This window comes from Rhipicephalus microplus, chromosome 2 (genome assembly GCF_043290135.1).
Source record: "Rhipicephalus microplus isolate Deutch F79 chromosome 2, USDA_Rmic, whole genome shotgun sequence".
Taxonomy (NCBI): Eukaryota; Metazoa; Arthropoda; class Arachnida; order Ixodida; family Ixodidae; genus Rhipicephalus; species Rhipicephalus microplus.
This window is the reverse complement of record NC_134701.1, coordinates 77,281,131-77,302,576: the sequence shown is the minus strand read 5'-3', so window position 1 is coordinate 77,302,576 and position 21,446 is coordinate 77,281,131. Positions and strand designations below refer to the sequence as shown.

General features: G+C 47.1%; 1 protein-coding gene across 12 annotated transcripts in view; it reads right to left on the bottom strand.

The window, feature by feature from the left end:
* The window catches only part of LOC119170841 (uncharacterized), a 234,434-nt gene that overhangs the window by 51,029 nt on the left and 161,959 nt on the right, over window positions 1-21,446 (bottom strand). For 8 of the 12 annotated variants that reach the window (XM_037422111.2, XM_037422110.2, XM_075886576.1 and 5 more), the window contains 2 exons: window positions 10,868-11,016; window positions 9,750-9,776 (listed from right to left, as the gene is read on the bottom strand). In XM_037422111.2, coding sequence (XP_037278008.2) covers window positions 9,750-9,776; window positions 10,868-11,016 — 176 coding nt within the window. Of the gene's footprint in view, window positions 1-7,211; window positions 7,625-9,749; window positions 9,777-10,863; window positions 11,017-21,446 lie in introns of those variants that run through there. The other 4 variants (XR_012893706.1, XR_012893705.1, XM_075886575.1 and 1 more) reach the window with 2 other exon arrangements.

The window sequence follows — 21,446 nt, the reverse complement described above, 5'->3', positions numbered from 1 at the left end:
CACTCATGATGTAATTCTAGGTATGGATTTTCTAACCGCTTACTCGGCTCTTAGAGATTGTTCAGCCGGCTGTCTTGACCTTGAACGGCCTCTAGTTTCTGATCTGACCAACCCACCCCAAAGCCGTCCTTGCTGCATTGATTTCGCACGCCTTCCGCTAACTGTGTTACACATATCGACCTCTTCTGTACGCCACCTGCACCTGTCGGCGATTACAAGGTGGTACCAATTTATGCCGTGATGCTTACGCTTGGCATCGCTGTTCCGCACACCATTTTGACAATTGTTGAAAACCGCACATGCCTTTCTATTGTCAATATTGCCCTCACTGCCCAAACTCTTCCCCAAAGTATCTCCCTGGCCAAATTTACTGCCCTTCAAGACCATACGGTTTAGCCCTTCACAGTGGATGATTGCTGCACCTCAGACCACGAACCAACTCTATCACGTTCATCGGGCGTCGACGTTGACCACAAGGTACCATCAGACCTCGCTGCTGATCAAGCGAAAGCCCTACTTCACGTCCTGGAGTCCTATAGTGACATTTTCGACTTCGACAGCACGGCCTTAAGCCGAACGAGTGTTGTTACTCATCGCATCAATTCTGGTGACGCGAGTCCCATTCACCGACGCCCATACCGTGTTTCCGCGTCCGAGCGTACATTCATACAAGAGAAAGTCGAAAAGATGCTTGCAAAAGACATAATCAAGCCCTCTTGTAGCCCCTGGGCTTCTCCTGTTGTCCTGATCAGAAAGAAGGATGGAACATGGCGCTTTTGTGTAGATTATCGGCATCTCAACAAAATTACGAAGAAAGATGTTTACCCGTTGCCTAGAATCGACGATGCCTTAGACTGCCTTTACGCTGCTACGTAATTTTTCATTATCGACCTTTGATCTGGTTATTGGCAGATCGCTGTAGATGAGATGGACCGCGAAAAGACCACATTCGTCACTCCTGACAGTCTTTATCACTTCAAAGTTATGCCCTTCGGTCTCTGCAACACGCCGGCCATATTCGAAAGAATGTACTCATTGCTCCTAGGGTTTAAATGGTTAACCTGCTTATGTTATTTAGACGACGTTATCGTTTTCTCGCCCACATTCAACTCCCAGCTCAATTGATTATCGGCGATTCTTGAAGTTTTCGGCGAGCCGGACTACAATTGAACTCTTCAAAATGCCACTTCGCTCGTCGTCAAATAACCGTACTTGGCCACCTCGTCGATACCGCAGGAGTCCGCCCGGAGACCGAGAAAATTCGCGCCGTCACGGACTGTCCTGTTCCGAAGTCAACAAAACACGTTCGTAGTTTCGTGGACTTGTGCTCTTACTTTCGGCGGTTTGTTAAGGACTTCGCGATCATTGCACGCCCACTCACAAACCTCCTGAAGAAGGACACCCCGTTTTTCTGTAGTGCTGATCAAGCCTCAACTTTTTTCCAGCTCACGGCGCTCCTTACAACACCGCCGATTTTAGCTCATTTCTATTCATAAGCTCCTACCGAGGTTCGTACTGACGCTAGTGGGCACGGCATAGGGGCAATGCTATTGCAACACCAAGGCGGACATGACCGCATTATAGCATATGCAAGCCGACTGCTATCTACCGCTGAGCGCAACTATTCAATCACGGAGCTTGAATGTCTCGCTCTTGCGTGGGCAGTTGCCAAGTTTCGCCCATACTTATACGGGCGTCCATTCCAAGTAGTCACTGACCACCACGCGCTCTGCTGGCTGGCTTCACTCAAGGATCCCACAGGACGCCTAGCTTGTTGGTCGCTACGTTTACAAGAATACAACTTCACCTTAACGTACAAAACAGGGCGGTCGCATCAAGATTCGAATTGTTTATCACGCTACCCTGCGAAAGAAGCTGCCCATACTGACACCTTTCCAGACCTTCTGTCTGGAACGCAGCTACTCAACCTTGGCCACGAACAACGCCGGGATGCTTCCCTGCGAACCATCATTGACAAGCTTGAGACAATGCCTCGCGACGCATTTCTACAAAAGTACCTGGTGAAAGACGGGATTCTGTATCGCCGTAACCTCGATCCATATGGTCATGACTTACTCCCCGTTATACCAGCACATCTTCATGCGACTGACCTTAACCAACTTCATGACGCTTCTTTGGTAGGCCACTTGGGCGTCTCTCGCACATACGACCGTGTACGTCATGGTTTCTTTTGACCTGGTCTTGCCCGTTTTGTTCGACGCTATGTCGGCGCTCGTGAACCCTGCCAGCGCCGCAAAAAGCTGTCCTCCCTACCAGTTGGATTCCTTCAGCTGATTGACTTTCTCAGTGAACCTTTTTTTCGAGTTGGCCTCGACCTGCTTGGCCTGTTCCTGACCTCCAGCTCAGGCAACAAGTGGATTACCGTCGCCACTGACTAGCGACACGGTACGCTACCACACGAGCACTTCCGACGAGTCGCACAACCGATGTGGCGGACTTTCTGGTCTATGATATTATTTAATACACGGTACTCCACGCCAACTTCTCACTGTCCGAGGCGAGATCTTCCTATGAGCTGCCGTTGATCAAATCCTGCGATCTTGCTGTGCCAAGCACAAGTTTTCCACTTCGTACCATCCGCAAACGAATAGTGTTACGGAGCGCCTCAAGCACACCATAACCGACACGCTTTCTAAATACGTAGCGACTGATCACCAGGACTGGGACGTTCATTTGCCATTTGTGACGTTCGCATATAATACGTCACGTCACGACACTGCCGGCTATTTGCCATTCTATCTTCTATACGGCCGAGAACCCGCCCTATCCTTTGACACCTCTCTGCCCTTGGTCGCTGAGTATGCCGGCGAAGCCCTCGCGCGAGCCGACCACGCACGCCAACTCGCCCGCAGCCATCTGCAGGTCTTACAGCAGCACCAAAGACAGCTCTACGATTACCATCATCGAAACGCGCACTTTTCACTGGGCTCCCTTGTCCTCCTCTGGTCCCCCACTCGGCGTGTAGGTCTTTCTGAAAAACTTCTGTCACACTAAACTGGACCATATCGCGTCGTTCGCCAGGCAACTGACGTTACATACGAGATCGTTCCAGCCGATCCAACGTCATCATCGTCACCTTCGAGTGACATCGTGCACATAGCTCGACTTAAGCCTTATCACCCTCCTTCTACAGCATCCGAGTTGCTGAAGCACCGAGACGATGCTTCTACCACCAGGGGGTTATGATACAAAACAGCCGGCACAGCCATTCTGCAAGAAAGAGAAAGACGACGTTGATTGCTGGTTGTTGATGAACTGTCGCCATCTTGTTCGCCGAGCACGGTCCATCGTATATAATTTAATAAATAAGTTACTCGTTACAATATAATCGGCTTTCACGAGAGCGTTACGGTTTAACGACGATGTTTCCCTATCGAGCTTCGCCCACTTATCATCAATCATCCCATGGACAAGGCGTGATTTTCTTTTTGTTTCACCCATTTTCGTATGTGCACGCAGAGGTTTTTCCTTTACATATGACAATGAAATACCTTGTTTTGTTGTCTGTATGAAAGCTCAGTGAGTAGCTGAATTTTATTCACTGATCGCATACTATTTAAAGGTGCACGTGTTGTGTGCAGATGATATTCGCTTGCGCACTTGTTTTTGCCGAGACCTTTTGCATTCTCCTTTCACTGCTTCAAACAATTAGCCTCAATGTGCTACGTGATCATACCTTGAGCTGTCAACAGAGATTATGTGCCTCGACTTTTCTATCAAATTATATTCTCACTGTTGTTTGGAAATGTATATATAGCAGTGCGTGGCAATTGTAGGACAGGGAATTTTACAAACCCCATGATTTCACCCAACCAATCCACACAAACAACTGATTATTACGACCCAGCGGGTCCTTGTAAAACAGAGTGCAATAGATTTGAAGCTATACAAGTCACTCATTTTCCTGCTTCTGGCACACCTTGACGTTTCTACATTAATTCGCAAGCACACAATAACGACAACCATGGAATACCTTTATTATTCGAAACGGTAACACTTACTGACCCAATATATAGCTATTTCAATTTCTTGATTAGGAACCTTCTACCTCGCCATCCGTCATACCTGCTTGACACAGACCACTTATTAAGAGGAATGGACAGATTTACAATATTGAAAGCTGCTTTTTTTGTCGCTTGAGACATCGCGTCGCTACACACAAACATACCACATAATCAAGACATTCAGATTTTTGTGAAGCCCTACAGGAAAATCGCGCCAGCCACTTCTCCGCTGCGGATAGAACTTTTTCAAGCCCACTAGCACCACCAACGGGCCCGCAAGCGCTTATGAGAAAAGTTAGCACGCCGCAGCAGTCACCACGATGAGTGCGCGGGCTTCACACGTTGAATTTCCGTTTGCACCGTGCCAGCATTTCTCAAATCAAAATAACTCGGCAAGGTGTGATGTGTTACTGGGTGGTTCGCTAACAAACTATATTATAGCTATAGTAATAATTAATAAATAAATAAACAAATAAACTGCAATGATAGGGTGCGAAGGCCTGCCTACAATTTGCACTTCTCCTCATGTTCAACTTGCTGAGCAGCTCAGAAGCGTCAGTTTTTTTTTATTGTCCTTTAGCTTCAGTCCGCCTTCAGTATAAATAAATAAAAGTACACTTTCATTGCCTAAAAGGTGCAAAGGTGGAAGCACTGTCCATAAATTAACTGATTCATTAGGAATCAATGTCGTTTGACGCTGTTTACGAGCAAATTGTACGGTTCCGTGATATATAACGAGGGCTTTTAAAAGAAGCGCAATTTCGTAATATAAAATGCAATAACTATACAACCACGTGCCGCTCGCAGGATATGCATCTACCAACTTCACTTGGCACTGTAATTGCCGGTTGGTATAAAGCCTATAGGAGAAAAAAAAGAAGTACTATCAGGAAAGATACAAGCACACCGGAAGCGCTCACTCACGATTGTATGGTTATCGCACGTGTTAACAAATATATATAAAATTGGCGGTGGATCGCGCATGTCACAAAAAGGTACAAAAAGACTGACAACCAAGGCGCACGTTTGCAGTTGAATGATAAAGTTAAGTTTTAACTTTGTTGTGTTATAGCCATAGCAAAGGTTAATTGGCTTAAACAAGGTGCGTGTGGTGTTCTTTAAGATATGTGTCCGAGATTTCTCGCATGGTCTGGTTCGGGTGACTGTGGAAGATTGCCAGGCCTTCAAAGCTGAAATTGCATTGGATTGGCTGAAGGTGCGTGGTGAGATGAAATGACTACATTGAATTAATTTTCATGCTGTGTGAGATGCGTGTTCATACATCAACCAGTCCGACCGATGTATATATGAACCCAAGAGGATTTCGATTACAAACTCTTGAACAACAATTGAAAGAACAATTCGCATGCCTATCATAATACTTTTTTTTGTCAGCTGCAGGCCCCTGCGATCTTTAGCACTCTACGAAAAAAAAATTACTAAGCATAATGTGCGGTTAACAAACCCTCACTTTGTATCACTTGGCAACTTCCTTTAAGAGTGCGCAGAACGTATACATAAAATAACTGCAACATTCTCAGTTTTTTCGTAAATGAAAGTTGTCCGAATTATTCTTTGTATTGATAATGAGCTGTTCACAAACCGATGCACTATGATATAGGCAGGGCACCACACCTTCTTGCAGCTGCAAACGCTTATGTATTGTGCCCAAATATTTTGTTGTTTCTTCACCGATTATTATTAGGGCATTATTAATATTTATTCAACTATATTTGAATGCGCCATCGTGAAATTCAGTAGTAATCTTAATGAATGCGGAATATACTGCCAGCAAACATGCTCCGAAGACACCTAAGCATCTTATAATAAACCGTAAATTATGAGAGCCAGGTATCTCGCACATGAATAATAGTTTCACCCATATAAGCACGTTTAGAATGTGTTTAATTTTCTTTTTTTCAGCGCGAGACTACTCCATAAAATTATTAAATAGTCTATAGATGTAACACTTCTCTGCTGCTTTGTGTCAACGGCCCAATGAAACCGTGATGTACATTCGGTTTCTAGTCAACAAGCGGCGGAATGTTTTTTTTGTGTTCACATGGAACCTACGAGCAGCTGGCGGAAAAAGAGCGTGTTCTCTCAGCGTGCTAACTATTCCCTTAGTGCTCCGAGCACCCGCGGAGAATCGTGGGATTGCTTGAAAAAGGTCATTGTCCTTGGGCTAAGATCGTCCTCGAATTGAACATTTTTGAATTTGACAGAGGCTATTTTCTGCCAACAAATGGGAGAGTAATTCGAACGAGGTTAAAGCCAGACTATGCCAATATATTTAAGCATGAGATCCAATAAAGTTTTCTGTAAACCTATCTCACGCGCCTCGCTTTTTAAAAGCGGCACTTAGATGACACCTTTCTCGTCTGGACGGACACTGAAGAACAGCTGTTTAAATTAACCCATGCATTTAACAATGTCTATAGAAGTATTTCGTTCACGCGCTCTTATTCTAGAACTGCAATCACCTTCCTTGATGTTGACATAAACATCGAAAGAGATAAACTTAGGAGCAGTGTTTACAGGAAGCCAACAGACGCGCAACTATAGCTACATTTCAAAAACTGTCATCCGCGGCATTGCAACACCTGCATTTCATACACCCAGACACATCAATATAGAAGAATCTGCTGAGAAAAAAAAATTTCAAAGAAAACACAGATGGCCTACGTAACGTCTTTTTAATGCAGCAATATCCACCTCCCATCATTGCCGACGAGAGGTCACAAACATGAAACGCCACCAAATTTTGCACAATAACAACGAAGAAAGTAGAGAGAAATGGAGCAAACCTAATTTCCACATTTACTAGTAACGTGTATAATGTTAGTAAAATCATAAAAAAACACTTCAATATCAATGAACAAAGCGACTGCCATTGATTGTTACCAAAATACTAAAAAACCCTTCAATATCAATAAACAATGCGACTTCCTAAAAACTCTTCACTCTTCCGCGGTGGGTGGTACACTGATGCCCGAAAAATGTCAAGCACTACGTCATATACTCCCAAACGAACAGAATAGGGCAAGTTGCTTTTCACTCCTACGGTAAAGTAGATGTCAGGTGTTAAAGCACATGCTAACAACAATTACAGCTGAAAGTACGCATAATAACTATACCCAAATCATATAAGGCAACCTTAACTGCGACTGCGCACACGTTGTTTACCTTTTTGAATGTGGCATCTGCACTAAACAATACATTGGACAAACTGATACGCCTTTCGAATCAGATTCAACAACCGTCACTAACATATGAACACACAACCCAAGCTTCCCAACTCCAAACGTACTAACTCAGAACACTAAAATACCACTACTTCAAGAAAGTTTGCACTTTCACAATTTCAACACCGTTGAACATAGACCGAATGAACATGCGGATGCTTTTTTTATGTTTTCGATGCTTAAAGCACAAACAAACGACCCGTATCATCAAGCCGGCGAAGCACCCAGCGAAAACGCATATGTAATCTACTGCTTTCGGCGATCGTACCTGCATTGTTTTTCATGCGTTCCTGTGTGCTTCCTTTTGCATGTATTGTTGTATTCTTGACTTTCGGGGAGAATCGTACTTGATCACTTTGAAAGAAATGACCGCAGTTTCCCGATTGAAAACACTGGTTAGCATGCGGAGCATATATGTTGAACTGCGATAAATGTGGTTTGTAATTTGCGACATGCGTGTGCGTTATGAGGAAACAAGAGGAAACACGAGTGAACACGCACGCATGTATGCTGCGAAAGGTGATGTTCATTAATGAGACGCTTTGGGTATTTTGAGCAAGGTGGCTTTATGGTCCGTAAAGTGAAAAGTGAGTGGGTGTGGTTGCAGCGGACAAAGGTCGAAATTTGCACTTTGGTGACGCTATTGGAAGGGACGTCAGTAAGTGTGTTTACGGATTCGTTAGCACACATTTTAACCAGCGACTTCAAACGTGAAGCGACCGCACAAACCAACCGACAAAGGGCGGCGCGCCCCGACACTCAGTTATTTATAGCGAGCGCCGGCCCCGGCCTGCGCATGCGCGCGTTAGCATACAGCTGGCGTACGTAAAACTAAGGTCGCCGGGCGCGCAGAGGGGACAAGCGAGCGCAGCGCGCGCTGTGTTGAGAGGAAAAAGGGATGCACAGATGGCTGGCGGAAGACGAGGGGAGGCTGCGGATGGCGACGGCGCATGACTAGCCCGTGGTCTAACATGCCCCACATGTAAAAAAGCCCGCCAACCATCTCCCTAGCTTTCTTTTTAGGGTCGAAGCTTCTTATAGCGGCAGCCGTACGTCCCTCGTAGTCGTAGTAGTAGTGTGTAAACCGTCTTACTTTTTGACCTCCAAAGAGGTGCCTGTGGGAGACTTCTTCTGTGCGTTGTTGAACAATAAAAATTTCGCAGCGTGCGCGTTAACCAAAAGCGGAATTCTCCTGTCTCACATTCCCTCTTAGCAGCCATTTGCGTGTGCACTGACTACTATCTGACAAAAAAGGGCTGGTATGTTATACTCGCTGGGCGCAACATCCTCGGTTTTAGAAAGGTTTAGTGAGCGTTGTGCCGCAGTGCCAAGAATACAGTCAACTAGTGTATACCGTGAACTCGAGGTAGTTAAAGGTGGGAAATAGACACGAAGCGCAAGCCGTAAGAAAGTGTGCGTGTGCTTCCTCTCGTTCAGTCCTTGGAATTTCCGCTGGAAGGCGGTACTTCTATATGAGGAATATATGAAAAGATGCGCGATGGTGGTACTTCAAGTGTTGAATAGGTGGACGAACGGACACACATACAGATGCATGGATGGACGCACGGATGGCTGCACGGACGAATGAACGCATGGACGGACGCAGGAGCGGATGCATGGATGAACGCGGGGATGGACGCACAGATGGACGTGTGGACGTACGAATGGACGCACGCATGGACGGGCGGATTGACGCACGGGCGGCCACACAGACGCACGCATGGACGGACGGATGCTTCGCCCAACTCTCCATCATTCACTCTGTGGATATGCTGCCAATTTTTGCCAAAACCTGTCTCGGTTTTTTTGTCTTCCTGCCTTTTTTCTTGTTCTCTTGCCTCTGTTCTTCTGAAGGACTCTTTGACCGGAAGTCGCTAATTTCAGTCAACGCGTTCTTTCTGGCTTTAGAAGCGGGCATACATCAGACAAACAAGCACGCTGAACAACTGAGACACCCGAAACGGCTCTCTTTCCGCATTGCTCAAAAAGAGAATATGCCACGTCATTTGATCTTATCAACACCCACTCACCGATGCCACGTTGGCAGCTCGATCCATTTTAACCCCCCTTTTTAATCAGCCGGAAGATATCGCCAGCGGCTGGTTTTCCCTTTCGCCGGCACTTCGTAGTGCCTTCCATGACAGTATACAGCGATGAAGTTTCACAAGGTCGTCGCAGAAACCCTCTCTCGAGAAGCGCTCCGCTGTGGACCGGCGGTGCTGTCTTACTGCTGGACTTTCCTCCGCATAGATACTAAGCAAATTTCTCCCCCTCTCACCCTATCTCACGTTTTCTTCTCCTGTCGTTCGTTGCGTATACAGGAACGGGGATAAACGTGAAAGTTTTGTCCGAATAAGAAATAGGCTCTCACGGAAACCTCAACGTAATACGTGAAGTTTTCTTCACGTGCCACCTCTCATACTCATATATACGATGTCGTTTAGAGTAGGAGTGTGATTATAGACAAATGTTCACTTACATTTTCGTCCTTTGGTATTCTGTTTTCCTGAAAAGCAAAAAAAAATTGTTTGTTTGGTGTTTATCTACGGGAACAAATAGAAAAACACGAGAATGGAGAAAATAATTGTGGATCAAGAGTGCAACTATCGTAGGTGGTAACAGAAATATACACCCTAGTTTCTTGTAGACTATTTTTACTATTTTTCATTTGGTTTCCGGGCAAGAACACAAATAAAACTACAGAATTCCTAATTGAGATGCTGGTTTTTTGTTGCAAAGACTAGGTGAATCACATTGCTGGGCGTAAAGGAATTCATGATACCAACACGTTTACACGAAACTACCTATATATTGATACGTCCTCGTTCTGAATGTTATAAAATTGTCTTGCCTTGCGAGTAAGCACCGAAGCACACTCTTTGGCTTTCATAGTGACAAGGTTTTCTCCGTCGTCGTGTGCACACGTTTTCGCTCATTTGCTTCTGGTTCAAAATTATTCCTCTAAACCGAACCATCGCTGGTATAGAAATCTTTTTGGGTTTCATAAAAATTTGTCAGACGGCTAATGAATATAAGAGATGTAACCTACCTGTGATTTTTTATGCGAAAGACAGGTGTCACATTGGTTTTCAATAAACGCCGGGCAATCGAATTGGGGTGCGGTCCTTTATAATATTTGAGTATTGATGCCTCATTGCTCGAGTTTCCTTGCAATCGCAAAGAACTGACATATAGGATAAGCTATTCTATCGTGTCAATGCTTGCCGAAAGGGCTGCATCAAATAAGCTGCCTCCTACGCACTCATTTTAGGGGACGGAAGTTTTATTCTACAAGCGTAACTTGATTGTATGGTGATTTTACTAAACTCACTACCCGAAAACAAAATATATGGCGCAGCATGCATTCTATCTTGCTTCTAAGACGTGAAAGTCAGGCTCATCTGCTTTATTTAATTATAAGATACGTGATTTCTGTTTTTCTGTGTATTAACTGGAATTTGTAATTTATTCAGCGTATAAATTCACTCGAAATGTTTTAATTGAGTTCATGAGAACCTAAATACGGCTTGATTTTTAAACTATCGAATTCCTTCGTATTTGAGTTCAATGAACAACATATTGAAAAATATTACTTGCATTTTGGTGGACCACGAGCATTCCAAGGTGCGGTAGGAACCACTCAGGGTCGAAACTTCATATGCAGATTGGACACACTCGCAATCCGTTTTCATCCAGTCATCCTGGTGTACCTTTTGTAGGTAAATGTTTCCTTCACTCTGAAGAAACTGAGTGAAAATAACAGTAGATGGGTCATTACAGTTCAAGGAATGTCACAAAAGGGTAATAGCATCAGTGCGCTCTGTAGACTGCTTGCAATGTCTGTTTACTAGAGCTTTTGATCACTAACAAAATGCTAACCGTCAGGAAACAGCAGTAAAATGTAGAAGCCAGTTTTAACGCCAATAACTTAGGCTTTCCATATACTCCTTTTAAGCACATCTTGGTAATTGTCCTGTAAAAAACCTATTTTTTTAACGTATTTAGGTGGTCGTGGTGTTATAACGCATGTTAGATGAAGTGACAAGCTGTAACGGTACTGCCTCTTATTTAATGTGCAGAAGCAAAGAATTATTGAAGCAACTTCATGTCAAATTACGTAGGCGAGTTCCTGGTCGTAACATTGCCGTTAAATTTTTTAAATTGTTGTTTTGGAGCTTATATTTAGCGACCAAACAAAGAAACGTATTCCATCTGTAATTGAGCATTATACTAAATCATTAAACTGTATGCGATGTGCTGGAATATATGTCCTAGGTTACACCAAATCACGTAGCAAATGTCTCCAATGGGTAGTGTAGTTATGAAACGTTAGAAAGACGCAGGGGTGGAGGAAAGACCGAAGCGCATGACTTTGAACTCAAACAGACCGTCTGTTGTTACAAAATCAGTCTTTTATTGGTCTCCAATCAAACTAGGTTTGCCAACACTCAGTCTTGAGACTATTAACCAAAATAATTTGGAGTTGTCTATTCGTCGTCTAATTGTGAGAGAGTGTGCGCGTTCCGGTTTTTTGAGCTTGATTAGATGGCAACATCAACACAGAAGCGTTCGGTCCCACCTTTCTTTGCTAACAGAATGAATGACACCCACGGACTATTAGAACACTGGATGATGCCGCCATAAAGCATTTCGTTCACTTGTTTTGTTATGGCACTGCATTTACGCATCGAAACTCTATACCTACTCTGATGAAGTTACATCGCACTTTACTCTCCTGTAATGTCAAATTTTGCCCCTGAGGTCTGTCGAACTCTTGATGAGACCAAAAAAATTTTTGTACTGAAGGAGCGTACTTCTCAGCTGTTCTTTGTGCGTCAGAATGCTCGGAGTAATATTGAAAGCAGGTTGAAGAGCTTGATTTATCGGAGTAGTTAGGCAAAGCCAGGTAGAAAGTGCGGCTGCCTTTCTGAATATTTTCGGTGAAGGCGATCACCTTGCCTTTGTTTATGAGCTTGTACTCATTAGTGAAATTTGTGAGTAGCACCGTTGCTTTCCTTCTTCGCAGCTCGGTGTTTATTCTAGCCACTCTCAGCGGCCCCTTCATTTTCTGTCGATTCTTGAGTGCTGTTGATAACGTCGGCGCTGAGCGCGGCGGAATAGTGACTCAGTACTCCAGTACATTTATGGCGTGCTTCCAGCTCATCGTGTCCGTAATAGTTTTTGTTTAGGATAAGGTTATCTACTTGAATCTCACAGCGACGGTTATGCAATAAAAGTAGCAAAAAGCCTCCATACCAAGGATAACGTCGGTCGAGTAACACTCCGATGCTAGTGGGATGAACAGTGTCTTTAATGGAGACTCTCGCTGTGCAGGCTCTTGATGCTGTTACTCGGTGATCGAAAGCTGTCTTTATTTTAAGACGAGTTCAAGCTCTTCTAGCTCCATTCAACTTCGCGGCGAACGACCCACTGATGACAGCATAGTTGGCTCTAGAACCGACGAGAGCTGTCACGCTGTTGCCATCGGTAAGAACGTTGAGCTTATTAGTACGTTCCCTTGTGCTGCAGTTAAGCCTTATGTCGGATAACAGCTGCGTATATGTGTTCAGTCCCCTGCGCGTTTCGTCATAAGGTCTTCTTTGGACTGCGAAGTTTCAACGTTACATCCCTATTCAGCTCGTGGTGGGCTCTTCTGATTTCGTTGTTCCGTTGTCATGGACAGTGGAGAATATTCAGTGTTTTATTGTAGAGCAAGTGTAGCTCCCTCGGTCTCTGCCTTGAGTTTCTTGGTAAGGGTGAAATAAACGAACCCGATTTAGACAAGTGTTCGGTGGGTGGCCCGGTGACACCTAGCAGCCGGTTGATGGTGAACGGGGTGATCATTGTCGTTGCTATTGTGATGTAGTTGGCGATATTGGGAACGCATTTACCTGGCTTTGGACACTACGGGCTGATGGCGATGCCACATAGCCCCTTCTGTCGATACCGGCAGCTTATTCACTGTAGTAGCGAAATTGGTGATGGTCGCGAGTGTACCACACTTCAATCTTCTTCGGAGTGGTGTTGTGGTCAACTTTTGAATGGTATGGCACAGGTGGCAATGTCGGCGTCTGGCAGCAGAACTAAAGTTGTTGGCACTGTAGTGTTGGCCCGAAGACTAGAATTTCAGGCTGTTGCAGTACAGCTGTGCCCAATCATGCTGCATTTTCTCTAGAACAAGATCGGGGATAGGGTAAGGTTGTGGTGAAGGTGACGGGAACACTCGACGAAGCTGCTCGTAGGCACATGGTTGCCCGCAGTTCCTGTGAGCAGAGTGATTGAAGATCCGAGTAGCCTGCGTCAAACGTCGTTTGAAGTGATGGGTGCGCATCGACGGTAGTCTTGTAGATTGTGGTTTCTTTGCATCTGATAGGCAATCGTGGCTGGTCTTGGGTGGGCTCCCCATCAGTACTGCAAAGAGCTCCTGCATGGCACGTTGAATGAAGAATTGACCTTTCTTCTCATCGGTCATGTCACCTTCGGCGTAATCTCCTCTGCAAAGATGGTGATACTTTCATTCGGTAGCAGCAGCCGAGTTTCTAGTAAAGCGGCAGCCCTTTTCTTTCTTACGACACTCGTGAACAGCTCCGAAAAACGGACGCGGAAGTGCTCCTAGATTCGAGGTGTCAATTCGTTGTTCTCAAGACATGTCTTTGTTGCTTCCCAGTGGTTGAAAAACACATGGTGCAGCCTATTTTCGCAAAGCAAAATATTCAACGATGTGACCGTTTCGAGCGCCTCCAGCCTGGTTGTGAGGTCTTCACTTGGCGAACCACGAAACATTATTTTTTTCTGGGTGTTTTTACGACTATCGATGCAAGTGTTAATGTTTCCGCACTGAAGGTTTTACAATGACGGCCCCTGAATCGGTGCACACACAAAATTTTCTTGCTTGATTTGGGCGAGAGTGTTCTTATTGCTGGCGCCCATGTTTGGAGGCATCGCCGTGACGCGCAGGCGCCGAAGTGGCGCCGACCCGTTTCGCCACAGTGTCCCCCCCCCCCCCGCGCAGACAGGAACAGTCAGGGTTGAAGAGGTTTGGAGACCCGCACCTGGCGTCCAAGGCGGGTGGCGTAGGGTGCGAGCCTAGGCTTTGCGGGCTGTTGTCAGCGAATCACGGGAGGCGTGCGGGGGTTGGTAGGCTCCTGGGAAAGGATGTATGATGGCTTTAGGCGGTCGATGGAAACGCGTACATCCTTTCCACTGATTTGCAGGGTGAATTTTTTGTCGTCGCGACAGATGACTTTGTAAGGTTCAGAGTAAGGCGGCTGGAAAGGTGCGCGCGCGGTGTCGTCGCGGAGGAAGGCATGCGAGCATGTTGCCAGGTTCTTAAACACGAACGGGGTCGGCATGGTGTGGCAAGCCGCTGGTGAGGGTCGCAGCGCACCCATTGTGCGACGGAGTTGAGTGACGAAGTCTGCAGGGTCCGAGCTGGTTACATCAGAGGTCGGAGCGGAGAGTTCTCCAGGTAGGCGAAGCGGCTCCCTGTAGACGAGTTCTGCGGGCGTGACTCGAATGTCTGGTTTGATTGTTGCACGCAGATTGAGAACGGCGGCGGGGAGAGCTTTGAGCCAGGTTGAGTGAGGGTGGCACATGATGGCTGCCTTGAACAGCCGGTGAAAGCATTCATTTATCCCGTTGGCGCAAGGGTGGTAGCTAGTTGTCCGTGAACGCTCGAACCCGGTGGAGAGCCCGAGGAGCCTAAAGAGTTGAGATTCAAATCGCCTTCCTTGATCGGTGGTGACTCGACGAGGAGTGCCGTAGCGTGAAAGAAGGCTGATGCGACGTCTTCTGCGGTGATCCTTTCGAGCGGCCACACCTCGGGCCAACGAGTGTGACGATCGATGGCGGTGAGGCAATAGCTGTAAGGCCGACTGGTGGGAGAGGGCCAATGATGTCGATGTGGACGCGCTGGAACCGTTCCGTCGTGAGGGAGAATTCTCGGAATTCTCCGAGTGGCAACGTGACATGCCGGGTGATTTTTGTGCGCTGGCATTAAATGCATGTGCGTGCCCAGGTGCAGCAGTCCCGTTGCATTGAGGGCCACGCTTACCGGTCAGTCACGAGGCGTGTAGAAGCTCGGATGCCGGGATGACTGAGGTTGTGTAACTGGTTGAAGAGGCTTTGGCGATGCAAAGAAGAAACGTATGGTCGCACTCGACTTGTTGATATGTCAAAGTAGAGAGCGTCCGTTGACCCAGGAATGGTAACTTTTTGAAGTTGAAGGGATGAGCCATTCTTGAGGAGCTGCTGGAGTTCGGTGTCCGTTTTCTGAGCTTCGGCAAAGGCGTCGGTTGTAACGGTTGGTAGCTCGACAGCCGAGACGCGAGAGAGTGCGTCGGCGACCACGTTTTCCTTTCCGCTGGTGTGGCGGATATATGTGGTGAATTGAGCGATGAAGGACAGCTCGTTCTGCTGGACCGGTGGAAGTTTTTCGCGGCGTTGGGAGAAGGCGTAAGTGATAGGTTTATGGTCGGTGTATATGGTGCAGTGCTGTGCCTCGAGGATGTGACGAAATTGTTGGACTGCTTCGTAGATGACAAGGAGCTCTTTGTAGTAGGCTGGCCAGGTCGTCTCCGCAGGGGGCGAGGTTGCATCGCCGATGCTGCCGGAAGGCGGGGCGGCTTCAGGGAAAAGAGTTTCTTTGAGAAGAACGCCAAGGGGCGCCAGTTGTTTCCCACACGCTGCATAAGAGAGGCTCCGACGGCGGTGCTAGAGGCGTCTGTGAAGAGATCCAGGGGTGCCTGTGGTTTGGGATGAGAGAGCAGCGTAGCGTTGCGGAGGGCAGTTTTGCAGCCTTTGAACGCTTGCCTTAAGGCTGGGGTCCAAGTGACAGGATGGCTGCTGCATTGGCCGGCCAACGCATTATGGAGAAGAGCCTGGTATGTGGCCGCTTTGGGCATGAAGCGCCAGTAAAAGTTGAACATGCCCAGGAAACGGTGGAGGCCCTTCGCTGTGGCCGACAGCGCGTAATTTTGCAGGGCCAGGGTGCGGTCAGGCAAGGGTCGAGTTTCTTCTGAAGAGATTTCATCGCCAAGAAACGTGACGACGGGGGCGCCGAGCGTGCTCTTCTGAACGTTTATGAGTAAGCCGTCTTCGTCGAGACGCTGGAACAGTTGACGAAGGTGTTGGCGATGTTCCGTTTCGTTGCGGGAGAAGATCAAGATGTCGTCTAGGTCGATGAAACAGAAGTCCAGGCCGCGGATGACGTCGTTGATGAAGCGTTGAAAAGTTCGCCCCGCGATGCGGAGACGAAAACTCATGAAAGGGAGTTCGAATAGACCGAAAGACGTGATAATTGCGTTCTTCGGGACGTCATCCAGGTTTACAGGAATTTGTGTGTAGGCCTTTACGAGGTCCACTGTTGAGAAGATAGTGCTGTCGTCTGAGCGGTGTGCAAAGTCCTGTATACGACGGACAGGGTACCTGTCGGGGACGGTGCGGGCGTTGAGGGCGCGATAATCTCCGCTGGGGCACCAGCCATTGGTCTTGCTTGGTACCAGATGAAGCGGTGAGGCGTAAGGTCCCTCCGAGCGGCGGGCAGTACCTTCGCGGAGCATGGCCTCGAATTCGGCCTGTGCGATTCGTAGGCGGTCCGGCGCTAGGCGACGGGCACGGCATGAGACTGGCGGGGCGAGAGTAGTACGAATGTAGTGCACGGTTGACTGGCGCACCTCTCGCGGACGCTCGCTAGGTCGAGTCGGGTCGGGACATTCTGCGAGGATGTCATGGTATGGCGACTGGTTCCCAATGGTGAGTGCCTTGCTGTTAGGCTGTTGGGTGGTCGCACGTTGTCCCGGCGTGAAGAGGCCTGTTGTAGCGTCAATAAGTCGGTAATATCGGCAGTAAGGTAGAAGATTGTAGTACGCCAAGAAGTCGGACAGGGGATCGTCTCTGCGACGTCGGCAATGACGAAATTCCATGGAAAATTTCGACACAGGTTTTTGAAGTTGATGTTAAGGCGGAGCGAGCCGTAGGTCTTAATGGTCGAATGGTTCGCCACGCTGAGCTCAAAAGATGTGCAAGGACGCTTGTCACGCAGGAAGGTTCAGCGAAAGCAGCAGATGTCGGAGCCACAGTCGATCAGGAACCACCGCTTTGTGACTTGGTCGGTGACGAATATGCGACGGCCTCTAAGTTAGCAGCTCGCGGCCGTCTCTACGGGCTGCCATTGAAGTTTCCCTGACGTCCAGCTTAGCAACGTGGTTGACGTTTCCGGGCTTTGTCCCCGAAGCGGCGAAGGTAGAAGCAGGGGCCGTTATCATTTCCATGCGATGAAGCGGCGTTGTTGTCTTGGCTTTGGAAGCGTTTTTGTGGACGCAGCTCTGGGTTTTGATCCAGGCGCCTTTGAATTGAGTCCAGCTGACGGGTGATTTCGTCAACACGGCGCGCGAGCTCGCTGCTGGATTGTCGAGTGTCAATGGCGTTGACAGTGAGAGGCGATGCTGGCAACTAAATCTAGATGACTTGATCAGCGATGTGAGAGAGCTGGTCGAGCGGCAGATTCGGCTGCACCTGGAGGATGGCCTGCGCATGTTAGGGTAGATGCTGAAGCCAGAAGTTAGGGTAGATGCTGAGCCAGAAGATTTATCGACCGGGGTGCTGCCCAAGAGGTCATGCATGTAACGCAGGAGCTGCGATGGCTTGCGGTCACCGAGTTCGTTGTGCTGGAGTAGGTGACGCCCGTTCTCGTATTGTGAAGGTGAAAGCCGGCGGATCAGTTCCCTCTTCGGGTGTAGCTAACGGTCATCAGCCGGGGGATTCGCAAGTATATCGCGAACCTCAGCCGCATAGCGAGAGCCTAGATGGGCGACAACGTAGTCATAGCACGTCCTGTCCTGGGTGATGCGTGCCGTGGAAAACTGCGCCTCGACTTGAGCAAACCAGACGTCAGGCGCCTCTGCCCAAAACGGCGGAAGTTTGACGGCGACGCGACAAACGTCCATGTTGGTGGCGGCCGCAGCAATGAAGGCGCCCGAGGTCGCAGGGACCGCTGGAGCGAAGTTTTGGGGGCGTGACCCAAGTGGGGTGGTGCACGGTCGTCGGACGAGAGTGCTTCACTTTCATTGCACTGCTACTGTTCCAGAGCTGCTGCTCTTGGTTCTGGATCACTTGCTGCTTCGCCTGCAGTTGTTGTTGCAGTTCTTGTACTTGTTGTTGAAAGGCAGCAAGGGTTTCCTCGTCAGCCACGGCAGTGCGGTACGTTCGTTTTCCGGGTCACCAGATGTAGGATAACATAACTTTGATGTTTCCGCCCTGAAGGTTCTACAACGACTGCGCCTAAATCGAGGCACATACACAGTTTTCTTGCTTATTTCGGGCGAGAGTGTCATCATCACTGGCGCCCGTGTTTGAAGGCATCGCTGCGACGCGCAGGCGCAGAAGCGGCGCCGACCCGTTTCGCCACACAATTAACACAGCGGCTGTACTTTTGTCTGTTGAGCTCGGGACCATAGCTTTGGCTTGTCTGGCAGAACACCGCATTCGAAGGCGGTAATAGCAGTCCTCCTATTGTTCAGGTGGCTATAATGTGACGTATACCGCTGTTGTTTCCTTCGTGATGAGGGCTGGGTTCACAGCATGACGAGAACGTCCGGAATTAGAACCAACAGCCCCTTCAACAGACGTCACGTGGCCGTAACGTGGACGGAGGCAAGAGGCGGCGTGTTCAAGCAGAAAATCTTTCTTTCACAGACCTTCCGGTTGAAATATTGAAGGTAGTATACAGTAATAAGCACTGTATACACTGGTGGAGGTCAATAATCTCATCTGTAGCAGCCAGCATATGCATTTAGATACGCGACGTTGATCAATGGAGCATTATAACTCGTGGCTGTGGTGTGTAATAGAATGAACTTGGCTTTTCTTGTTTGCCCGAATAAGCCGAACAGATGGCCCCAAAGCTATCTGGACTACTCATAGCCATCCTAGCGTTCATTGTGCAAGGCTACCTCTACACGTGCAGTACGCGAGCAATATACAATATGGAAAGGCACGTTCCTGGCAGTATGAGCAGTTGTAAATCAAATAAAGGCGTGCACGAGCGCGAACAGTGAAAACATTGCTAACAGGTAATGATAATTGATTGATATGTGGGGTTTAACGTCTCAAAACAACCCTACAATGCTGGTGGGACGAAGAGTGTTCCTAGGGGACACGCTCGCTGTACAGGCTGCTGTTACTCTGTGATCTAAAGCTGTTTATACTTTGGAACAATTTCAAGCTCTCCTATCTTTACTCAACTTCTCGGCGAACGGCCCACTTATGACGACATAGTCGACTCTGTTGCCGACGAGAGCTTGATCATGAGAGACGCCATAGTTGAGGGCTCCGGAAATTTCGATCCCCTGGACTGCCTTAACGTGCACACAAATCTGAGCACATGGGCATACAGTATTTTCGCCTCTCTGAAGAAAGCGTCTCAGTTGTTACTTCGCTGCGCCTAAAAAGTGCGGTCTTTTCGCAAACGGAGACTGCACAACGATTGAAGTTACCTTTGTGCACCCGATAACTACAATACAATCGTTCTCATGAAAGCTTAAGGCCAGCTAAGACATAAGATGCTCCTAACAGGGAGGTAAGGGTGCGCGAGTGTGCGTTCAGGGGCATCACGACCTACCACTAATTTCCGCGAGGCTACGCGCAAACGATGAGGGCACCCGCCGCCGCGCGCTCATTGCACCACCTAGCTGGTAATACTTAAAACACGATAGTTACCACCAAGATTTTCATCACCATCGGTGTCTGGTAGATATAAGAGATAAAAAATGGCAGATTCCACGTACAGTGGGAATTGATATACGAAACACGAATCAGGAAGCTTGATATGCCACTTTAAAATCAGCACATTACGAGGCGGAAGTAAATTATGCCGTACATGACACGCATGTCATGAATATCATGTATGGGCTTGACATTTACATTCTTCATGTATTCACGTCACGTGATATGAAATTTGGTATATGTGGAGTTGGCGACACGGACGTGAGCGCACTATGAGCATCAGATGCAGTCATAATTTACATTTATTTATTTATTTATTTATTCATTTATTTATTTGAGCATACTGTTAGCCCACATTTGTGGGTCATTACAGGGAGGGAGTACATAAAAGTAATAATCGGAATATAAAAACACTGAAGTATTGTCAACTGTAAACAATAACAAAAAAAATCATGACAAAAGGAAAGCAAAACATCAACACATCATCCAACGATTTTCAGGTAACATATAGTTGTCAAGCAAATGTTCAAAAGCCCTTGCATCCGTGCACTCAGCAATATGTGCAGGTAGCGCATTCCAGTTTTCGATAACATTGGGGAAAAACGAATACCGAAAGACGTTTGTGCGGGTGACGTATGTTCTAATGGCTGCACTATGATTTATTCTTCTGCTAATTCTACCAGGTTCCCGTATGTACATACTTTTATCAATATTTATTTGACCCTGGAGAATCTGAAATAATAGTTTTATTTTGTTCCTCTGTCGCCTGATTTCGAGCAGTTCCAATTTACATGATTTTAGCATCTCGGTAACTAAGTCTGTTTTTTTGTATCTTGAACATATGAACCTGGCTGCAAGTCTTTGGATTCTTTCCAGCTCATTTATTAGACCTTTTTGGTGGGGACTCTAAAATACGGCAGCATACTCCAAAACAGGCCGAATAAAAGTTTTATATGCCATCAGTATGACGTCTTTGGCTGCGTTTCGAATTTTACTAAAAAAAAACACAGCTTTTTGTACGAGGAAGAACACACATTTTCAACGTTGCTGCGCCAGTTTAGGTCATTTGATATCACAATGCCTAGATATCGAAAACTAGAAACATCTGTCAAAATTGCACTTTCCATACGATACTGGAAATCAAGAACATTTTTCTTTCAGGTAATATTCCCAAAACTGGTTTTGGCGTAGTTAATTTCCATATCCCATTTTTCACACCAGGTATGGAGAACCTCAAGACACTGGTTAATTTTTTCCTGGTCGTTTTCACAGTTAACTGGAGCATAAATTAAACAGTCATCTGCAAACAGTCTCAAGACCACTGCCGGCTGAACAACTGTGGCTACATCATTCATATAAACTAAAAACAATAAAGGGCCTAGCACAGAGCCCTGTGGAACCCCGGAAAGTACATCCAAAAAGCTTGACACAGAATTATTACCACGCACTACTT